Genomic DNA, 24,766 nt, shown 5'->3' on the forward strand with positions numbered 1-24,766 from the left:
TTAGACCAAACATTCTTCCTGACGAAGCCAGGGCTGCAAGGGAAGCCCAGGTCCGTGTGCCAGAGGGAAGCCGGTGCCGGCAGCCACGGGAAGGAAGGCCTCCTCTTGCACGAATTTTGTGCATTGGGCCTCTAGTAAGATAACACCCTAAAAGTAAAGATTGTCTCTAGCCAGTGTAGCTCAATGGTTGGGCGTCGTCTATGCACCGAGAGGTTGCTGGTTTGATTCCAGGTCAGGGCACATGCCCAGGTTTTGGGCTTGATCTCTGATAGGGGGTGTGCAGGAGGCAATGATCAATGTTTCACTCTCACATTGATGTTTCTCTTTTTCTCCATTCTTCTCTCTCTAAAAAAGCAATAAAAATATTTAAAAATAAAATAAAAGTAAAGATTATTCCATGACAAGCCTCTCTTGTTTATAAAAGGAAGGCAGAGGAAATTTGAAGAAATAGGAGAGGGCCCACTTATTTTCCAACCAACAAAGCCCCAGGCTCTAGCTCTTAACTGCCCCAGTCTCCTCTCAATGGGTAATGGTAGCAATAACAACTTTCCCTCAAGCTACCAACACAGCCTACTGGCACCAGAGTCCCAGGAGTGTTCAGTTTTGTCTTATAAAATGGCTTGTTTTGTTGAAACACATTTAATTAACTTTTATTCACTGTCTCCGAGGATCTTTGTTACAAAGGCCGGCACTGGCATGAAATATGCTTCAACTGTGCCAAATGCAATCACTCTTTGGTGGAAAAGCCTTTTGCTGCCAAGGATGAGCGCCTGCTATGCTCGGAGTGCTATTCTAATGAGTGCTCCTCCAAGTGCTTCCACTGCAAGAAGACCATCATGCCTGGTAAGATCCACGGGGAGTGCTGGTCACTAACCGAAGTAACCGTGCTTTCAATTAAGCCCAAGCACAGAAGAGTACACTAGCTAACAACAAAAACATGCTTCTGAGAAAAATACCTTTCCTGCTATCCCTTGATCTCACTTAGTATACTGTAGAAATAAGCCATTATTACTTCTGTCTTAAACCTAGGTCATAGAAACATTTTGAATGAGAATGTGAGCCATAGATTAAAGATAAAATCTATACCAATAATGCTAACATTGCATTACACACCCTGTCCTAGATATAACCAGTGGCAGTCTTGTTCTCTCGTAGGGAAGACAAGGATCCATGTAATCATTACACTTTTAGGCAAACACTAATTCTCTGTGATTTTGATGCTCTTCTCAATCTGTATAGACAGCAGCATAAGAACATGACTTTCTTATTTTCTTATTATGGATTCAATATTTTCTAGTTGATCATAACTTCACAGCATCAGTCTTATGAGTTTGTGCCCTTGGCATTCCTAATAGTCCTGTAATGATGATTATGGCCCAATTTATCTAAACTACGTGCAGCCTTTTGGAGTCTCTACTTATAACACTTGCACATTTCAAAATTGTAACTTCCAATGCACAACACTTTTCAGTGAAAGAGTGATGAACTGTCATCATGTCTGAACTCTTTACTTTTTTTTTCCCCAGATAAATATTTTGGAAGCCAACAAAACATTATTTTTATAGGGATAATTAATTTATCACCTTAACTTTAAAATATATTTTTTAAGTAATTTGACATATCTTCTCTTAAAAGGCTATAAAGTTATGCTTGATTTGTACTAACAGGTTATTACTTTTGGGGTACAGGTTCCCGCAAAATGGAATTTAAGGGAAACTACTGGCATGAAACCTGTTTTGTGTGTGAGCATTGCCGACAGCCAATAGGAACTAAACCTTTGATTTCCAAAGAGAGTGGCAATTACTGTGTGCGGTGTTTTCAGAAGGAGTTTGCTCACTACTGCAACTTTTGTAAGAAGGTAATTATCTAAAGAGGTTAAGTTTGTGGAATCTTCCAGACCACTGCCTTTTAGCTGTACTATATAGTGGAAGTGAACAGATACTACCAGGTTACATTTGTGTTTAGTGTGAATTCCAACATGTCCAAAGCACTACCTGTCACATTGAGGATGGCCATCTATTTTTCTCACCATAAAATTCCACCCAGAACATTAATTTAATATTCCAACATCTCAAGTGACTTGATATTCCGGTTCTATTCACTGCTTTTCACTAATTTCATGTATTCTAGTAGAGAACACACACCTCCCTTTGAAGAAAATATTGCAAAGAAAATAACTTTTGACCCACTTCATTTCAGAGAAATATGGATTTGTCTCACAGAGTGATAAAGTGAACCAATTTAAACAAGATGTTTAACTCCTCACATTATGTCTCAGCAATACAAATGTCTTCTGGCTTGAAGCTTTTATGTTTCTAAAGAGTAGATAGGGAGGCTCGAGGGAGATCATTAGGGAAATTCATTAAACACAAAGACAGAAGACTAAGATCTTTGAGTGGCTTCCTTCACTTCCTTTAACTTTGATATTCATTCCAAACATATTTTCCAATAGAAAAAAAAAAGTCACTTTTTTCGAGTAAACTTTGCCCAACTCTTTTTTATTCTCTAAGCTTATTTTGTGAAAAAGTTGCTCATCTTTGTCACCTTTATAAAACCTGTCTATAGTCTATAAAATATATATTGATGTTCTCGAAGAAATCCTTGACCCTGAGGCATCATAAGTTTAAAATAGCACTATAAATTGTGATGAGAAAGCTGAATCATGAAAATTCATTGGATTACTACAGTGATTTCTCAACACTTTTGATATATGGGCTACTTTGGCAGATCTCTTAAGACCTTTTGTATTCTTGCATCTGGAAAGCTAGAGGTCTCATTACCACTTTCTACAAATGCATAAATAAACACACGTGCATACAAACACACACAGTAATTTTCTAGGCATATTTAGAATACTACTACTGCATTTGAGATGGCATCAATAAACCTCTAAGCTATAATTCTTAAATTACACTATAATGATGGCTGAAACTTACAAATGATAGAACATGACATCTTATACCCAAAGACTTCCATTACTCTACCAGAAACACTGACTTGGAAAATGACTTCAAAAGAAATAGTCAGACTCAATGACTCTGTAACATGTGAAGCTCCAAAGAATTATCAGAGTCAATGACATACATTTAGAAACAGATGCTGGAAATAAAAATGAATAGATTTATCTCACTATTTTGAGGGGCAATGAAGTTGGCCATTTTTTTTTTTTACTGTTTCTTAAAGATTTACTTTAAAATGGTAATGAGACTTAAGGGAATTATCTTAATGTCACTTATTGGGCACACAATATAAAGTTTATTCGAATACTGTAAAGATTCAAGAAGGGAACTTCTCTAGTACATCAGCTGCTGAGCACTGTCTGGGGCCAAACCTCTGGCATTTCCCAGGTTGTAGGAACCTATCCTATATTTAGGACTTGGCTTGAAGTCACTAAAAATTTATGAAATGTTTATATTGGATAATAGACAGATCATGACACACCACATTATTTTCTATTTAATGTTTAAGCCATAAATTCTTTAAGGAAAGTTGGATATAAATGTTTCTCATCAAAGTGATCCAATCTGAAGAAAAACTGTTTGTTTCAATCTAACCAAATATCAAATATTTTTTTAAAAATTAGACAAAACTACTTGGCAATCAGGCACTTAGAAGTTTTTTTCATAAATTTTATTTTGTGAAACTAAATTTTATTTTCTACCCAACAGCAAGTAACCTCAAACTACAAGTGCTTTGAATTCAAACATGTCAAGGTTCAGATAGAGTATTCTGCAATTTATCAGCCGTCATCTACTGAATGTAAAATCATTATTGCCTCCACTTTTCAGAGATGAAACTTGATCTAAATCCTGGCATCAATCGGTGGTAAAAACTAAGCTTAGATATTAGACTTTATCTTAGCCCACCTGCCTCTTCAAAAGGAACATGATAACAAGCAATCTGTTTTAATGTCCCAGAGTGTCTTCTCCCTAATTAAACAGTCTTTGCTGTACATATCAAGTTTTACTTTGCTGTGAACACATTTTTTTCAAGTTTGAATCTTTCAAGCATTGCCTGCTAATCATTTGACCAAACAAATCAAAGGAATCTTGGATTCTGCTGTGCCTGCTGTAAGGCATTTAAAGTCAGTAGGGAGTATTTTAAATTGCTTGTGTTCACACACACCATCATGTTTCCCATTTACTTATTTAGAATAGTGTACTTTTTTCCCTTTAGGAAAAAATAACTTTTTTTCATAATACCTTTAATTTTTAAGATATTTTTTTGTCATTTTTTAAAATATCTTTAGAATAATCATTTTAAATCTCACTCATTTGTGGAATAAAATGAACAACATAAACTGATGAACAAAATAGATTCAGAGACAGAGAAACATCAATCAGAAAGTCAAACCTCAGGGAAGGTAGGGGAGGGTGGGGGTAAGGGGGAGAGATCAACCAAAGGACTTATTTGCATGCATATAAGCCTAACCAATGGACACAGACAACAGGGGAGTGGGGGCATGAATGGGAGGTGGGGGGTAATAGGGGAATAATGACACATATGTAATACCTTAATCAATAAAGAAATAAAAAAAAACTATATCACAGGCAAATAACATTTTAATGGCTTATCTACTTCATTGAAATACAAAGGTTACAAGAACCATCTCAGCTACAACATTGCTTCAGTCATTTTAAGACATTTACATGAACACATGCCAAGTTCCACAGCTACTTCAGGTCAATAACCATGGTTCTGAAAGGTGCTATGACTTAAAAATTGTTACACACGTTTTTACCTCTATTATCCCAAAGAAAGATGTCTCTGCCTTTTAAAAAGTAGAACCCAAGGATTAAACTGGTATAAAAAAACACACATTATGGAGGAATAATAACCATCTCTGACAAAACTCTAGCCCATCACACATCAATGTACAACCAGTGCTCTTAGAGTCGTAAAGCTGAAAACTTTCACTGTTGCCCACAGTATCCCATTTGTGCTAGATACAATATTGGAATTGCTTTCCAAACACTCTTCCCCTTGGTGTTTATTTACTCATTCAACAAGAACTTATCAACTGTTTACCATTGCAATGTTATCTTGCCTCAGTATTGTATTAATGTTTAAGCACATGGGATCAGACTGTGCAGATTTGAATGCTAGCTCTAGCTCTGTGTGACCCTGGCAAGGAACAACCACTCTAACCCCAAGTACTTACTCATCTCATAAGGGGAAAAGATAATAGTCCCTACTGCATAGGTATGTTGAGAATAGTAAGAAGAGGCCATCCCTCAGCACAGGGCTGAAGACCAAACAAACACTTCAGAAGTTTAGCTCGTTACTAACAGATGATGGTACTTATCCATTCCATTCAAGGCTGTTACTGCTGGATATTCTAGAGCCTGGAGGGAAGCCTTCAGGAAAAAAAGCTTTCTATTCAGCATCCTTAAAAGGCAAACATGGAAATAAGAACAGAGCATAGAAAATATTTTAGATCTAATGGCAGATCTTTGAAGACCAACAAGAAAGTCATAGAAAGATAAGCAAAGAAATCAACAGCCGACTTCTTTTTATTTTTTATGGCTCCATTATAGTCCTGTTTCCTTTCTGTTCCATTATGGGAGAAAAATTAGGATATGTATCCCCAGTTCATATCTCTCTAGCCTTTTGATTCTCATATCCATCCAAAAAAATCTTCGGAAAAGGACACCCTGACACAAGATGATCAAGTAGCCTAAAGCATCACCTGTGGACATAGAAGAGAATCGCAAAAGGTCTGAATTCTTACAGCTCCCAGGGTCATTACCTTTTTTTGTGATCCTTTGGCAGGTGATAACTTCAGGTTGGATAACATTTCATGACCAGCCATGGCATAAAGAGTGTTTTCTGTGTAGCGGCTGCAGGAAAGAGCTCTGTGATGAAGAGTTTATGTCCAGAGATGATTATCCATTCTGCTTGGACTGCTACAACCATCTTTATGCCAAAAAGTGTGTAGCCTGCGCCAAACCCATTACTGGTGAGTTCTTTAGTTGAATACAGTCCTTCCATGAGACAGTTATGGCTACGTAAATGCTATATAGTTCACTCTGGGGGAAAAAAGGAGGGGTAATCTTTTCCTTATGTTTCTTTTTCTAGATAAACACAAAATATATAAGCATAATTATTACACAGACCCTTCCAGGCAAATATAGATTATAATTAGGGTAGCTATGCTCTAGAGGCCTGTGAAATTGTTTGGTATAAGGCCAATGAAATCATTTGGTTTGGCCCTGTCAAGGCATTAGGAGTGAGTTAAGTATATGTTTGACCAAATATAGCAGGCTAATTTTTAAGTTGATAATTTTGTATGGCCTGTGAATGATGTTATAAATATCCAAATGGCTCTTGGCAGAAAAAAGGTTCCCCACCCCTACTCTAGAGGCTTATTAATGCTAAATGTAATGGTACTAACTCTCAATAAAAGAAAAGATCAGAGGAAGAGGAGAACAGGATGAGCTGACCTTCATGAGGAGGCCTGGTCTGAGGTGGACCTTTAAGGATTCGAGTGGAAGGAAGGGATATTTGAAAATAAAAATCCTGATTAATTCCAAACAAGGATGAAAGGGCCTTAAAAATGAAAAAAGTTTTAATTAAATGTAAGTATTGTACAGAAATCCAAAGCTGTACTACTTAGGGTAGCATAGGTTACGAATTAATTATACTTCATTTTAAAATGTTTCTAACAAGTGTATTATTCTCTTTTCCCATGCATTAAGTTTTAATCATGAATAGATGAAATAAAACCAGATAGTGTTCTGCTGCAGAAACAAAAGTATACATGGCATGATTTGAAAATAGCGTAAGTGGTAAATCAATCTGTGTTAAGTAGATTTTCAAGGCAACAAACAAACAAAGCATTGCCTTTTCCTCAGAGACCCTTCTAAAATGCTTACCCTGTAGTAAAAGAACTAAAGCTAGCATGGCACCTGAGAAGCCCCACCATCACTCTGCTAGGTAATTTATAGTCACTGAATGATGTGGCAGAACTCCCCATGCCTAGTATTCTTAGATAATATTTCATATTTTAGCTCAGTTTATGTAACATGGAATTAAAGATTATTGTATCCCTCTCCTTCTCCTCCATCTTCAGATGTTTCACAAAATAAAAGTTGAATCTTCATGAATCTTTTACACATCTGACAACTCCTGAAGTCAAGAGAAAAAGCCATTATCTTCCTTGATTTTATCTAGAAAATGGGTCTTACAGAAATGCAATAGTATCTGGAGCTCCAAAATCTCCTTAGTGGAGTCTGCCATCGAAACCCAACAGATTCAGTTGACTTATTCTAGAACACTTTTCTTGAACTAGTCAGAAAAAAAAGGGGGGGGGGGTGCTTCCATGAGAAAATTAGAAAATTACACGACTCAAAATAGATTTGAAAACTTTGGGGGAGCCCAACTGGCCAATACTAGTTTGTAAAGAGCCTGCACAAGCCCTGAACTTGATGAGTTTCAGTTCTGACCCATAACAGATTCATGTGTCTAGGAAATTTTTTTCTGATGAATTGTAGCAAGTTGATTACTGAGCTCAGCTTTTTAAGGTTCAGACAGAAAAACCACAGTGTTCTGGATATCACATAAGGATGATCAGGAACCAGAGATTTGACCTAAAAGTAATCCAAGATTATCTATTTAATTTAGAATAACTCATCTTTTGATAATTATCTTAACCTCCTTTTGGCTCTGTAACTGAGAGGTACTAGGTACTAAACTTCCAACTTGCTTTAATATTTTTTATCTAATTCTTATACTTATTATATATGTCCTAGAGTAGTGCTTCTTTTAAATTGAGCTATTTGAACTAACATTCCATAGAGAATTCTTATACTATCATATCTTCTGAAAGTTGCACATTCAAGCAAACAATATGTCACTGTAAGGAACTATGTTAGAATGTTTTAAAAATACTATTTTATATTAACTAAATCTCTAAGGCATCTGGTAAAAATTTTTAATTCCATCACAATGAATTTGAGCCATCTGAACAAACCCAACGTAAAAATATATTTTTTCTTCCTCTAAGATAAGACTAGCCTTTCAAACATTTGGAGATAAATGAAGCAGCTTGATGTAGTGCAAAGTACTTTGGACTAGAGAGTAAATTACATACCTTAGTCTTGCCTCTGCTCCTGACTATTGTGTGAAAGTGGGTAAACAATTCACACACTTTATAGTCACTGAATGATGTCTGAGGTCCTCATCGGCCTTATTTTCAAAATAAGGAGTTGAGCAGGATTACATCTTAGCCTTCTTTCATTTCTGTTTATTTTAACTAAAAGGGGTTTCAAATATTATGATTTCTTCAGAAAGGGATGCTAATGTTTCAGGTTTTGTTTTTTTACAAAAGATAAAATCAGGCTTAATTTAGTGGAGTTAAGAGCAGACATAGGCTCTGAAACCAAAGGGCCTTGGATTAAATCCAGATCTGCCACTTACCAGCTGGGTGATTTGGGCAAAGAGTTTAACCTCTCTGTCAATTTCTGTATGCAAAGTAGGGTTGGTGATAACATCTTCCCCATGAAGGTGAGGTGAGAGTTATATGAAGTAATACATGTAAAGGGCTTAGAATATTGATGGGTTCGTCTTTAAGTGTTCAATCAATGTTAGTTCTTATTTTACTGAATTTTGGCGAGTAAATGAAGCCAGATAAAAACAAGTGCTGAGGACCTGTTTCCTGAATGACTCTCTTACTGCAGACGACCCTCATGACCTAAGGGCGTAAGCATATCTAAAATTGAAACAATTTATAAACATCACAGGATCAGTCAGGCCTTTCTTAAATTCCTGCTACCAGATGCTCCTGTTTTTTCCCCTCTTTGTAAAATTCCAGAATTGTTTTTACATTTGCCACTGTACAGGCTTACTAATAAACTCATGAGCATCACAATTCTAGATGTGTAATACTTAGTTTTATGAACAGAGATGATTTACATTTATAGAGAACATCATTCTTGCAATCAGCTTATCAATGTTTTGAATAACATTAAAGGAATTAATTGGCTCATTATTGATTTACTCTTATTAGAAAGTGATGATAGCACCAAAAATAGCAAGCTATAAATTTATTTAATCAAGGAAAGTAGAATAATTTTATATAAATGTATCTATGAATTAGTAAATTATATGTAAAGAAATCAAATAATGTTTCTAGGGTGGAAAAGAAGTTCATTATAATATTAAGGAGAGTTTATCTGAAATAGAATGCTTATTCACTCTTTCTGCTTCACCATTCCAAATGGACTATTTGGAAATTATATGTGAATAAGCACATGGAACTGTTTTAGCCTCATTCTATAGTACAAATCACGGGAAGTTCACAGTACTAAGGTCACTTGAAAAAAACTTGGCAAATAAATAAAGACCCAAGCTTAGGGATATTCCAATTCCTAGATCTTTCTCCTTTTCTACAACTTCTCAAAACCAATTCCTTGAACTGTGCCTTGGATTCATATTAGGGATATAGAGATAGTGTCCACTGAAGACTCAAATTCTACCTTTCTTCAAACACCATGGCTCAAGTGAGGCCCAAGTGTTGAAGGCTGACAAGGCACTTCTTAGAAGCTAATCATGGGATAGCATGGTTTCAGAGTGATCAGATCCACAGATCTTTGTCACAAGCTGAAGTTGTCTCTGGGCAAGGTAATGAGGTCATCATGTTAGGCTAGCTACATGATAATCTGGATAAAGGTCTAGATTTGGGGCGTTTGGAAATTGTATCCCAAACCACAATATAAGCATAGAACTTTATCCTAAGTAAAATTTAAACGTGGAAAAAGAAGGAGGAGAACTAAAAGTCATCAAAACACCAGACATCAGGCTATGAAGTACAATTTTATTTTATTTTATACAAATGTTGCCTCTAAGAAAACAAGGGCACAACAAGAGAAAAGAGCAAGATGTCTGTATTTAAATATTTATTCCCAGTGCACTACACTGTATTTCCTTATCTGTCTTAGCAGTCCTTATCTGCTTCCAAAATTATGTGCTTTTTATATCCAAATTCTACCTACTTGTGTAGATAATGAAAAATTTTCACTGGGAATCAGACTGGATCTCATCAGAGGGATTTGTTGTTTGGGTGACATTCCCAGATGGATACAGAGCAATGGGGCAGCATTCCTTTTGAGGTTACTTGCCTCCGTGTAATCTTTCTGCACCTCCAGTTCCTACAAGAGATCCTGATTGAATGCTCAACCTATTCATTGAAAGAATAGATTATTCTTTTTCTCCTATTTTTTTACAGGTCTCAGAGGTGCCAAGTTTATCTGCTTTCAAGACCGTCAGTGGCACAGCGAATGCTTTAACTGTGGGAAGTGCTCAGTCTCCTTGGTGGGAGAAGGCTTCCTGACCCAGGACAAGGAAATCTTCTGCCGCAAATGTGGCTCCGGGGTGGAGACTGACATCTAGATGGGCACGGTCCTTCCCTACCTAACATCCACCTTGCTTTTGTTCTCACTAAATCCGGAACTTGGTTGAAGTCATATTTCTGACTTGAGTTTTAGAAAATATTAATGTAAACTTCATAGCAGAAGGGTTTTGCACACATTCTGATTGAACTGTATTATAAGAGCTCAAAAAAAGCACAGTCTAACAGAAATGAATATATACTAAATCACAAAGGAACCTCTGCTTGCAAAATACTGCACTCTGCTGTTAGAAGTAATAGGAAAAATATCTCTTTATTGTAACCAAGTAGAGCACCTATACATAGAAGTCATGGATGTTAGTACTGAAGACAGATGTTGTTCAAAACTGCAGAATAAAAAGGAAATTAAGAGATCAAATTAAAAGGCCTACATAAGACTAATGTTTGTGCTCCTAGCAAGCTAGTGATACATACGGTGATGTGAATAATAAAACAGTGATCCGGGAAAACTGATCAGCAATCAGCACATTTAAGAATTCTGTCATTTTATCATTCTTTTTTCATTCACACATACTGGCTTTGAAAAACAAAACTGCAATTTGCCCTCATCTACACTGCTTCCACAGCTCATTGGTTCCCATGGTTAATCAATGGCTCTGATACACTATATAAATATAATGGGTTCTCTCTACCTGGGGAGAGTCAAAACATGTTTTATTAAATGTATTTTCAAAGCCCACATAATTTTTCTAAAGACTTACATATTTCATGAGAGAAAATGTCTGTCCTTTCAAGCTAGCTAACCAGAATAATCATTGTCCCCAAGGCAAACCTTTAAAGTAAATAGATCATTAAATCATCACTTGTGGAAATTAGTTTTAGGGAAAGGATTGAGTGTTGGAACATGACTTTCATCCAGATATCTAAAGGCATAATAGAATGCATAATTAGCTCCGAGCCTCATGCATTTTGACTTCTAAAATTACATAGATGATTAATGGAAAGACATAAAAGCAGGCTTTAAAGAAATCTAATATTAATAACTGAAAAGGAATAATTCACTGCTGGTAATTCAGGACCTGTAACGCAGTAGAGTGGAGCAATGTGGGCTATAGATGAGCCCTCCCACTGTTCCTCCTCACCTGTGCCATCCACCTCACCCATACCAACCACACCCCAGAGCTTCAGTCTCTGGCATGACCCAGGGGTGAACTCTCACCCCTAAGCAGTCATTCTACAAATAAGTCTGTTTTTATTGGTCACAAGGGAAGTAACGGCCTTAGTGAAAAGTCTAGCTGCCCTGGACAACACTTTCCACATTATGTGGGACAAGTGAAAGCAACCTCTGCTCTCTATGATTAATTACCAACCTTTTTAAGTGCACTTGCATGGGAAAGGGGGAGGTCAGGAGAAGAAACCCACCTAGATGTAACTTTTATGCATCTACTCTCAGATTATTACATAGCATTAACGTTTCTGATTGAAATCTAATTATATGCTGTGGCTGATTACCATGATTAAAATAGCATCCCAGGAGATTCAATTAAAATTGTTATGGAAATACAAGTTTTGAAAGAGTTTAAAATGCAAGGACATTTGAGATGCTAACAACTTAGAGATACTAATAAAAGGTCAAGCTGCATAGGCTATATGAAAGTAATAATTGTCTCTTTTTATATTAACAATGCCAAGATATTTGCTTACTTTTACTTTATGAAATGTAGAAAAACCCATCCATATTTTTCCTGATTTGTTTAAAATTTCACATAACAGGTAAGGAACCAAATATGCCAATTTGTTCTAGGATCTAGAAAATAATAGTAAAATTACATATTTAGAAAACCAAGTCATTCTAAGTCTGGAGAAATATACAGCATTGTAACATTGTCTCAGTTAACCAATTATATATAAATATACAAAATGTAATATTTTCTTGGTTAAACAATTGGTAATATGAAGGCATTTTGCTGGGTGTGTATGGGATTGGTGAGTGCATGTGATCAGGCTTGTATTCTATCTGTACAATTAAAATTCACAGAACCATTGCTGAGGCAGAGATGTTATCATTCTCTGGTGTATATACTTCTGCATATAAGTAATTCCATATTTAGAATGTAGTTTAGTCATCAAATATGTATTAGGCATGTCTGTGCACAAAGGTAGAGTTTGAGCTGTTGTGGTTCTGGGATGAGGGGTAGGGAGGTCAGGTCATGGAAATGTGGGAATGTCAGATATAAAGATCCTTCCCTACAGCTTATAAAAGGTGCCATGTAGACACAACACACATATGCAAAACAACCAAGAAAGAAGGCCTCATTAGACTGATATGCATACAATGGTAATAGTAAAAACTTTATACTATCATTGAGTTCGGATATAACATGCAATAGAAAGTTACTAACTATTCTTAAATAGAGGAGAAAAGCATCACAACAGTATTTGAGAAAGATCATGCTGATGATTCTGTGTGGCCTGGAACTGAAGAGGACAAGGTCCAAAGGCTAGGCCTCTTAATGCAATAATATGTGTGGTTAGTGGCAAAAGAAGTGAAAAGATAAAAACAATAAGTAACGCAGGCCAAGGGCTCTCTCTGTCAGTATAAATGTGTATGCAAGACAACAAACCAAAATATTTTATGTTGTCATGTTGAGATTAAAGATGACAAAAAATGCAGAAAAGAGTTTCTGCTTCCATGATAACAGGTAGGGTGCCCACGGGTTCAATTTTCACTCAACCAATGGACAGTGGAACAATCTAGGCCCATTGGTTAAATGAAGTATGATAATGCTACCGTCATCAGTTCAAAACTTACATAGTCACTACAACTGTAAAAAAAACCTTCAAAGTCTGTTGTGCATTGGAGATACTGATCACAATGGTCTTGGTTAAAAATCATCACAAAATTTGGTACCACAAATGAAAAATCAACCCAAAGATATGTCTGATGTTAGTGACACCATTTTTTAATTTAAGGAAAAAATACTATTCTAACTGGCATAGTAATAATACTTCATATTTTAAATAAGAAAATGATTGTTACAGTATGTTTTAGATATATTGAATTGAGCACGCAAATTATTCTCAAATACATTTATCAGCAGATGTTTGTTATTGCAATAATACAGTTTTTACTTATTTTACATATTGTGGTTTTCAGACTATTTATGCTAAATAAATTTGCATAATACATATTTCTCAAGTTGTTTTTTGATCTATGTTTTTTACATTATCTGTGCAGTAAACAGGAAAGTTATGAAATAACTTAGTGTTTTTACTTCTCTTACATAAGGGAGCATGATGACTTTTACCTTCTTGTCCAAGCCATTTTTTTAAATATAATTTTTTATTGATTTCAGAGAGGAAGGGAGAGGGAGAGAAAGATAGAAACATCAATGATGAGAGAGAATCATTGATCGGCTGCCTCCTGAACACCCCCCACCGGGGATCGAGGCCACAACCCCGGCATGTGTCCTGACCAGGAATCAAACCATAAACTCCTGGTTCATAGGTTGCTGCTCAATCACTGAGCCATTTTTACAACACACAAATTAACTTCCTGTTTAGATATTATTTCAGGGCATTAATTTAAAAAAAAAAGACATAATTGAATTGTCTGACCCAAACAGTAATGCTTGTCCTGTGAACCTCATCTGTGCTCTTTCTTACAGCAATCAACTATCTAGATATTCTAAACTAAGAAGAATTATTTTATTCCTAATTATCATTCCTATGATTCTAAATATATCACAAGCAGCTCACTTCAATTGAATTTTCCTGTTTTGACTGAGATAGTCTTAGCTAATTTCTTGTTATTTCTGTATTGGGGGGATTGTTAAAAGTCTTATTTAATCTAAAGTAAAATTTGTGTCTGCAACACAAGTCTTTGTGAAACTTTAGCTAATCCACATTTGGTAGAGTTGCATGATTATGAATTCATTGAATGTCAGAACATGTTTCATGAAGAAATATTTGGAAGAACATATATCACCAAACATTTCTAGTATTTTTAAAATCACATGGCTTTGACATATAATGAAATTCTAATGGGTACTTTATGTCTTGGAATTATGTTTCTTCAATGAAGGAGTCAGAAAATCAATAGAAATTATACTTGCTAAGATAGTACTTTTATCCTGAACCTTTTCCACTGGAAGCATCAGACCTTTGGATCATGATTCTACCAGAAACATTTCAAGAGTCACTGGGGTAAGTGTAAAGAAATGTTGGAGGAATTTGAGATCCTTCTTCCAGGGAGAGATAAAGGAGATCTATCAATATTTGGGGGAAATGTCATAAGGTAAATTTACCTTACAACTTCTCCAAAGTCAATGTATATGGACTTTATTATCCCAACATCATAACGTACAAGGATACCAGGAGTCTTCCTTTGAACCATCCAATTCAAGAGAACTTAAGAAATCACCCCATCCACTCAGTCACCCATGTGGCTTCCTAGATGTTCCTAAAAATGCATCATCCCAAGAGAATTAGAGAAGTTCTTTTTCAGAATTATGAACAATCTAAACTTTCCCAGATGACTAAGCTTTAGGACCAGATATCCTGTTAAAAATGGGGTTGGGGAAAATATTTCTCAAATGGGGAAATAAAAAAGAGGAAAAAGAAAAAAGATACATGCTCAAGTTTGAGTCTATAAAAGAAATAACAGGATTTATGTGTCTTTGGAATGACTGGATTATATATCTCTGTGGTTGAGAAAAGGAACAGCTCACTGTGATAGAATTATGATCCATGTCACAGGGAGCAGAGAGTATTTGGGTCAAATATTTTCCCACGAATGGTAATAAACTTATGAAGTAGATGTCCATAAAGGGTTCTCTGAATGAGAGACATTAATGAGCTCAACAGACATCCATTCAATGACTCAAACAGTGACATTAAATGCTATTCCCACCGCACGCAAAAACAAAAAATCAACTTTGATATTTATGGAAGTCCACACACTGAATCCAAAGGCTTATTCTTTCTTTATAAAAATGACAGCCTATCCCTGATTTGTCTCTGTAGCATCATTTATGCAGCTGTCTATCTAAAAATTCCAACCCAAGCTTTCAAACAGGAAATAATTGAGGGAGGATGGATAAAGGAAAAATGGAAGAAAAAAAGAGTGATGATAACCTCTGGATAGATAGCTCAGTTCGTTAGAGCATGGGTTCAGACCCTGGTCAGGGCACATACAAGAATCAACCAAAGAATGCAGAAATAAGTGGGACAACAAATCCTTCTCTCTCTCTCTCTCTCTCTCTCTCTCTCTCTCTCTCTCTCTCTCTCTCAAATTTTCTAAAAATTAAAAAAGAGTGGTGATAATAAAAAATTGACATTGCTGAAAAAGTAGAAACAAATTTTTTAAATTTTTTTCCCTATATATTTTTTTCAAAACAACAGGATTTTTCAAAGGAAGCAAAATAAATGGACAAAAGAAAAAATTTGATAAAATTCTGTATTTAAGAACTATAACTTGGTGTCTGTTACCTCCCCTTCAGGAAAATTACTTTTCAGCCAGCAATGGATATGTAGTCACCAGAGTCAATAATCTCCAACTTCCTATGCTGCTGTGAGGTATTTTGCTATTGTTGACTTTCCCTCATTCCTTCAAAATTTGACTATAGCAATCATTTTACTATGGATACATATATCAAATCATCATGTTGTACACCGTAAGTGTGCACAATTTTCATTTTTAAAAATAAATTTTAAAATTAAAAATAGCAAAATGCTCACAGGCAATTGCCATCAGGTGGTAGTCAGAGCAATCTTAAAAAACAGATCCTCTCTGAGAGTTATGATGTTCAATATTTTCCTTACATTTATAAAAAAAATTATGTTCAATATATATGTCTCATTATTTTCATACACTGGGTAGAGAAAAGTATTTCTAAAAGGCAATTTGAGAGCCTTAAATTTTTTTCCTACACTTTGACCAAGAAAATTCAATTTCTAGGAATTTATACTGGGAAAATCATTGGTAAGCGATACAACTTATTTCAGTACTGGAATGTTTATTGAAGTATTGTGTGTGTGTTTAAAGCCCTAAACAAGAAACCAACTTAAAGATCCAAAATAAAATAAATTCATTCTGGTACCTATTTAAAATGGAATACTTTAAAAGCAGCCATTAAATTTTTTTGGCCTTACTCGGTTTTACTCAGTAGATGGAGCATTGGCCTGCGGACTGAAGGGTGCTGGGTTCGATTCCAGTCAAGGGCACATGCCTGGGTTGCAGGTACCATCCCCAGTGTGGGGTGTGCAAGAGGCAGCCAATCCATGATTCTCTCTCATCATTGATGTTTCTATCTCTATCTTCCTCTCTCTTCTTCCCTGAAATTAATAAAAATATATTTTTAAAAAGTTTTGAGACTACTTAGTGGCATAAATAATATAAGGTTGAGTGGAAATATAATGTTAGAAAACAACATGTATGATATCCAATGTGGCTAAATTTATTACATAATTTGTGAAGAAAAACTGCAAAAAAGTACAATAAAATATTAGCATTAGCTAAACAAAAAAAATTTCCCCCAATGGCATCCATAATACCAGTCTCTCTTTGTCTCCTGAAGTATACCATCATTTACCTATTTCTTTATAACAGATATTCCTAAATATTCTCTCCTCAAGCTTCTTGCTCTACATTTTCCCTGCCAGTGAACTCATCTAGTTTCATGTAGCTGGGCCTAAATCTTTGTGTTCTGCCTTAAATTCTTTTCTAAGTTCCAGATGCAAGTTTCTCTGTTTCCTGGACAACTGCAACTCAGAATAATGTGGACAGCTCACAACAACTTTATTATTTTCCCTACGAATTCCACTTATCTCCTTATGTCCTCCATCGTAGTTAAAGCATGATCCAAACGGAGCCTTTAGAATTTATGTCCTGGGCACATAAAAAGATCCTCAACACCGTCCATTAGTTATTAGGGAAATGCAAATTACCACCACCACAAGATAGCATTTCACACCAATTATAATGGCTATAATATATAAGGCAAGCAATAACAAGTGCTGTTAAGATGTAGAGAAATAGTAACCCTCATAAATTGCTGGCATGAGGCCTCCACTTTAGAAAACAGTTTGGCAGTTTCTCAAAAAGTTAAATATAAAACTACCATGCAACCCAGCATTTCCACTCCTACGTATCTACCCAACGGAGTGAAATGAAAACACATGTCCACATAAATATTCATGTCAGCATTATTCATAATCACCAAAAAATGGACAACCCAAGTGATCAGTTGATGAACAGGTATACAAAACACACAATGGAATATGATTCACTCATAAAAGAGAATGAAGTACTGCTGTGTGCCACCACATGGATGAACTTTAAAAACATGCTAAGCAAAAAAAGCCAGAAGAAAAAAGGCCACATCTTGTATAATTCCACTTACCTGAAATGTTCAAAAGAGGCAAATTTATAGAGACAGAAAGAATTGTGGTTTCCTGGGGCTGAGTGGAAAGGGGGATGCATTGTAAATGGGCATGAGGGCCCTTTACGGAGGGGATGACAATTGTCTGCAACTGGCTGATGGTGATAGTTGCACGACTAGGTAAGATTACTAAAAATCGTTGCATTGTATAAATTGAAATGAGTGAATTATATGATACGTAAAGTGAATCTTAATAAAGTTGAGTGTGTTTTTAATCTGTCCTGGTCCCCCTTCCTCCCCAATCCCTTTTATAGATATAGGATTTAGAAATTCTATTCTAAAAGCCGTAATTTTAAAATTTTGCCTTGCAAGCTAAAATACCATTCCTTTTTATTTTTCTGTAACTAGGATTCTCCTCTTACCTGCCTGTCAAATTTTTAACCAACCTCTAAAGTCCAGATCAAAGTTACCTTCTGTGTGAAATCTTTACTAATATCCCTTAGAAAAAAGTTGATCATTTTCTTCCACTTTTTTTACAATTCTGTGAGCAGTTTAAACAACTTGATGTCTATTACAGCTGTGAATGGGGAGACAATCTAATTAGAGGATGATGGTATTTAGAGCCAGAAAAACTGGGTTCAGTTCCAAGGTGTGCCACTTTTTTTGGTGTGTGATATTTGGTGGTTACTAAATTATCTGAGCCTCAGTGTTCCAACCTTTAATTGGGGTCTATATTATAAATTTCAAAAAGCTCCTGTGAATAGTAAATGAAATAAAAGCAATTTGCTTCACATCTACCTAGAACATATTAACTTATTAAAAAGTTATTAAATGTCGATTACCTTACCTTTCTTCGCACCCCTACTCAACCTCTAGATAATGCATTTATTCATCTTTTATAAATCCAACTCCTACCAAAATGTCTGGCACTTGGTAGACAACCAGTAAAATACTTGCTGAATTAAATTCTCGTTGTGAAAGTATTCTTGCTATAATAATACCCTCCCTATATTGGTTGCCAATAACCATGATAAATATATAAGTCCCTTTTGCTACTCACCTTGACCGTGTTATATGGAATTGCCCATGCAAGAAACAACTAGATGGCAAATCAACACCTGCAATTTCAAGCATCTGCTTTGAAGTTTGGAATTTGAAATCACTGTTTTCTCTGTCCATAGACTACTAATCTGTAGAGTGTGCTTCTCTCAATCAGCATTCACATGGATGTCTTGAGACACTTGATTTTTAGGTTCTCTGGGGAATAATTGCCTATACTGAAGTTTCTCCTCTTGGGCCCCCAAAGTGGATTTTTGCATGCATTCATACCAGTACCTCTTGAGTTAAGCCAGGCCATCTCAAATGTGCCTGCCAAATTTGGAGTCAATCTGTCCTACCAATGTTTTATCTTGTACTTATATTAGAAATGTAATTGTACTTACTTTTCTTAAACTGAAAAATACATCCTCTCTGTCTCTCAAAAATGCAGACAATTTCCCTTTAACCTACTGCTGAGTATGTGTAGCTTTGGGCATCTTAAATTCTCTTATCATACCAAAACAGCATCCATGGGCTGCCTCAGTCCATCCAGGGTGCAGCATTTCTCTATTCCTCCTTATTAAGCTTCCCTTTTTCTTGACAATTTCACTTCTCCTACTTCAGTGTCCTCTTTCTCTTAATTTGCATTAATTCCCTCTGGACATAAATTCAGACTATTCACATAATTGCTTTAGAAGGAATTCCAAAAAGTAAACATCTAGGCACATGTTTTAAATCTACATAGCCTGGTCTTAACCAGCACCCACAATTCTGCTGCCTGGTGACTCTATCCTGTACTCTCTGTGTGGCTTCTCAGGATGGGATAAACATCTACAGCTAGCATACATTCAGAGACAGGTTCTGAGATCAGGGAAATAAAACACCCGGGTATTGAAACGTCAGTCTAATTTGCATTTTTACGTTCTTCATAAAATCTCTCTTGATCCCTCCTAAGAGGTACATTTCTATCTCCTGAAATGAAGCCTTTGCCAGTTTATGAGGAGAATAATAGCAAAACGAAGCACTATTTTGACTCCCAAATGCAACATATGGTTCTTTAATTTGTGGTCTCTTTTCTTTCTTTTTAATTGTAAATATTTTTTAATTTATTTTTCAATTACAGTTGGCATACAATATTTTATTAGTCTCTGGTGTACAACATAGTCATTAGACATTTACATACTTTACAAAGTGATCATTTTAATAAGTCTAGTACCCATCTGCCACCATACATAGTTATTACAATATTATTGACTATATTCACTATGCTGTACTTTATATCCCCATGACTATTTTTATAACTGGCAATTTGTGGTTCATTTTCTTTTTTTAAATATATTTTTATTGATTTCAGAGAGGAAGGAAGAGGGAGAGAGAGATAGAAACATCAGTGATGAGAGAATCATTGATCAGCTGCCTCCTGCACGCTTCCCACTGGGGATTGAGCCCACAACCTGGGCTTGTGCCCTTGACTGGAATCGAACCTGGGACCCTTCAGTCCACAGGCCAACACTCTAGCCACTGAGTCAAACCAGCTAAGGCTTGTGGTTAATTTTCTAATGTGAAGTAATTGTTGAAAAATTCTCAGCTAATTATCTTATTGTGAATAATTGCCAACCTTAAGGTGGGAGCCACCTCTCCTCCAAATACATCTAACTCTAAATGCAGGTAGTGTATGTGACTCTGTCTTACCTTCTTTACATTCCCCATACAGCCTCAAAGCTCAGCCTCAAAGATTGAGAGCTCACCACGTCCCTAGTAATATAAGAACGAGCATTTGTCCTTATTTTCCACACCAACCTAATAAAGTGGTACTTTTAATTATTCCCATTGTACTAATGAGGAAATTGAGGTTTAAAGAGATAAAATGGTTGCTTTGAGTCATTACCATAAAGGTGGGTCTGACTCAGGAGCCTATGCTGCCAGCTTTGCTAACAATTCACTGGATCCACTTGCTTCCTGTCTGTGCAGCAAGCCTAGCATCATCATTTCCCACATGCCCACTTCCTGCTGGCACCAAGCACTGCTCTACGCCTGTTGGATGTGTTTTAAGTCAGTTTCTCCCTTTTCACTTTCACAGTTTAAGGCTTCATTACCTCTCACCTGGATTCATTACCTCCTATTGAAATATTTTCTATCCCTCCAAGGCCAGGATCCTTTTATCTATACTTCACACTTCCTCCACCAGATAAATATTTCTTAGGTAGTGCCTGATCATAGCTCCATCTTAGTCAGCAGCCTCTGGTGGGTTCTCCATTAGGTCCCCTCCAAAATCTAGCCCTGCCCTCTCTTCCCAGTCATCTCTCTCCATCTCTCTCCATCTCTCTCCATATTCCGTACTGGAATAGACATCCTGGGGAATAGAGTCTTTGTCTGTTCTACTCACCATCATATATGTACTACATAGAATGGAGCCTGGCACAGAGCAGATGTTTAGATAATGTTAGGTGAAAGAATGAAGAAATTGTATGCTTTAGCAAGATCTTATTACTCATTGCATCCAAAATAAATAAATCCTAGATTGTTTCCAACCTGATTCCTTTGCTTAAAATACCTCCTGGTGGAGTCCTCCCTACCATCTTCACTTACACAATTTAATTTCCATGAAAATTTATCCATTATTTCAGTTACAATTCATAAGTCAATTACTCCAGGTAAAAACAGCCTTGCCCTTATCTGCACTTTGTTTGTGATAACTCTGGTCTCACACATTATCTTTGCTTTGAATTATAGTGAATTCTCCCCCATTAGTTTACAAGAACAGTTACTCAAAAACAGGGCAATGTCTTATTCAGCTTTGAATTTCCCATGATGTTGAGTATAAAATTAGCTTAAATAAATGCTTGTTGATTTTTAAATTGAATTGAATCTCAGAAGCCACTTCTGAACTCCTTCCTCATAATTAGTATATACTGATACACATGTAAACAACAACAATGATAAAAATAATAATACATTAAATACTAAGTGCTTTGCCAGGATTTAATCCCTCCCACAGCCCTATGAGGCAGGTTTTATCATTATCAAATGGGGGGAAAGGCTAAGTTCTCCAAGTTCCCACACGTAGTACAAGGAAAAATCCAAGGTTTAGCTTTGCTGTTCAGGCTCTTAACCTTGGATACTAGTGTCTCCAGCATTTAAAATAAAACAGTTTTAAAAGAGCCAAATATAAACAGATTTATGTATATCACAGACCTATATGTATGCAAACTTTTAGGAATTGATCACATTTGCATTTATACTTTGAGGGTTCACAAATTTCTTGACAACTTTAAGAAAAATAACAGAATACAATGACATTTTTACAAAAAAAAAAAAAATAAGTCAAATCAAAAAAGGAAGAGTACAGGAGAACCCAAGATGGTGGCGTAGGTAAACACCTAAACTGCGGCCGTGCACAACAACTTCAAAACTACAACTAAAAGACAAAACCTCTACCACCCAGAGCCACGGGAGGACTGGCTGAATGGGAGCTCCACAACTAGATGGAAAGAGAGAGGAGCGTTCATGGTACAAACGCTGAAAAGCTGAGGTACCAGGCGCGCACATGATAGGGACTGGCGGCAGGCATTGGTTTCTTCAACCCTAAGGGGAGACATGCGGGACCCAAACTCCTACAGGGAGAAGCATCCTCAATGCTTCTCTGTTTCTGGACTGTTTGCCATTGGGTTGGAAAGTGAGGGTGGCTTGCTTTCAGAGCTGTGCGGAAGAATAATTGTTTGCTGCGCTGGGGCGCGAGATGCAGGGTTGCGGTCAGCCATTGCTGTTTGCCACGCCCTAGCCTAGTGACGCCCTGAGACCCCGCCCCGCACAACCTACAAACTCACCCAAGCTCCAAGCAGCGGCTTTTGCATATGAATGGATTGCCGCTTAACCTAGCAACCAGTTCAGACAGCTCCAAAATCTCCAAATCCCAAGCAGGGAGGAGAGGACTGGAATTCTCCTGTAGCTCCTGCAGGGTGGCCTCTGACAGTAGCTGACCTGCACCCCATTGGAGATCAAGAAGCCAGTGTACCTAGTGGTCAGTGTGAGACACAGACTTCAACTCCTCACATCCATAAGTGACACATTCAGGAGGCAGACTCAGAGAACACCAAAGCCCCACTGAAACAAGTCCTACACCATAAGCGTGTCTCCAGCGCAGCAGTTATAAACACAGCGGGTCCCCACAGCCAATTGGCCTGGAGGACAATTCCTCACAGTGTACCAACAGCAATCAAGGCTTAACTACACCAAGACTTTGCACTCAGCTCATAAAGGGGTGCACCAAGACTGTCCACCTCAGGTGATTGGGGAGGCTGAGCTACTGGCCCTATAGGTCACCTATAACACAAAGTCGCTCCATCAACACAGGGAAGCAGCCAAAATGCGGAGGCACAGAAACATGTCACGAATGAAAGGAATGGAGGAAAGTAAACTACGGGATGATATAGAGTTCAAAACCACATTTATAAGGTTACTCAAGAGTCTTCTAAAAACTGTGGAGACACTTGATGAGGACTTCAAGGACCTCAATGAGAATGTCAAAAAAATGGAAAAGGACCAGTCAGAAATTAAGCACACACTGTCTGAAATAAAGAATATACAGAAATTCAACTGTAGATCAACGTACCCCAAGAATCAAACCAAAGATCTGAAATATGAGGAAACAAAGAACACCCAACCAGAGAAAACAAAAAATACCCAATCAAAAAGAAAAAAGGACCCAAAAATATGAAGATAATGTAAGGAGCCTCTGGGACAACTTTAAGCGTACCAACATCCAAATTTTTGGGGTGCCAGAAGAAGAGAGAGAGCAGAATATTGAAAACCTAATAGAAGAAATAATGACAGAAAACTTTCCCCACCTGGTGAAAGAAATAGACTTACAGGTTCAGGAAGCGCACAGAACCCCAAACAAGAGGAATCCAAAGAGGACCACACCAAGACACATCATAATCAAAATGCCAAGGACAAAAGACAAAGAGAGAATCTTGAAAGCAGCAAGAGAAAAACAGTTACCTACAAGGGAATACCCATAGGACTGTCAGCTGATTTCTCAACAGAAACTATGCAGGCCAGAAGGGAGTGGCAAGAAATATTCAAAGTGATGAACAGCAAGAACCTACAACCAAGATTACTCTACCCAGCAAAGCTATCATTCAGAATTGAAGGTCAAATAAAGAGCTTCACAGACAAGAAAAAGCTAAAGGAGTTCATCACCACCAAACCAGGATTACATGAAATGCTGAAGGGTATTCTTTAAGAAGAGGAAGAAGAAAAAGGTAAAGATAAAAATTATGAACAACAAAAAGACATCAAATACATACCTACCAACGAGTGAATCTAAAAATCAAGTGAATAAAAAGTCTGAAGAACAGAATGGACTGGTGAATATAATGGAATCAGGGACATAGAAAGGGAGTGGACTGACCATTCTCAGGGGGAAGGTGGTCTGAAGGGTGTGGGAAGAGATTGAATAAAGGTCTTACACCTATGGATAAAGACAGTGGCCGGGAGTGAGGGCATGGGTGGGGTGGGGAATCAGGTGGAGGGGAAGTATGGGGGGGGGGGGGAGGAACACCTGTAATAATCTGAACAATAAAGATTTATAATAAAAAAAAAAAAAAAGAAAGAGTACATTTGAAAAGAAGGATCTTTCACCCTTTGAGGCAGCATGGAAGGACCTGGAGAGTATTATGCTAAGCAAAGAAGGCCGGTCAGAGAAAGACAAGTATCACATGATCTCACTCATATGTGGAATCTAATGAACAAAGTAAACATAAACAAAATAGATTCAAAGACATAGAAACATGGAACAGACTGATAAATCTCAGAGGGAAGGGGGGAAGGACAGTGGGAAGAGATGAACCAAAGAATTTATATACATAGCCTATGGACACAGACAACAGTGCAGTGAAGGCCTGGGGGCGTGGGGGGGCGTGGAGGGAGTCAATGGAGGAAAAAGGGGACATCTGTAATACTTTCAACAATAATGAATTCAAAAGAAATAAAAGAA

At 36.9% G+C, this 24,766-nt stretch overlaps 1 protein-coding gene across 2 annotated transcripts in view; it reads left to right on the forward strand.

The window, feature by feature from the left end:
• Positions 1-10,465, forward strand: part of FHL5 (four and a half LIM domains 5) — a 33,759-nt gene extending 23,294 nt beyond the window's left edge. For both annotated transcript variants that reach the window (XM_008151338.3, XM_028136335.2), the window contains 4 exons: positions 669-843; positions 1,689-1,858; positions 5,773-5,959; positions 10,226-10,465. In XM_008151338.3, coding sequence (XP_008149560.1) covers positions 669-843; positions 1,689-1,858; positions 5,773-5,959; positions 10,226-10,389 — 696 coding nt within the window. In that variant the 3' untranslated portion in view covers positions 10,390-10,465. The remainder of the gene's footprint in view (positions 1-668; positions 844-1,688; positions 1,859-5,772; positions 5,960-10,225) is intronic.
• Positions 10,466-24,766: the final 14,301 nt, after the last annotated feature.

This window comes from Eptesicus fuscus, chromosome 10 (assembly GCF_027574615.1).
Source record: "Eptesicus fuscus isolate TK198812 chromosome 10, DD_ASM_mEF_20220401, whole genome shotgun sequence".
In the NCBI taxonomy this organism is placed as follows: domain Eukaryota; kingdom Metazoa; phylum Chordata; class Mammalia; order Chiroptera; family Vespertilionidae; genus Eptesicus; species Eptesicus fuscus.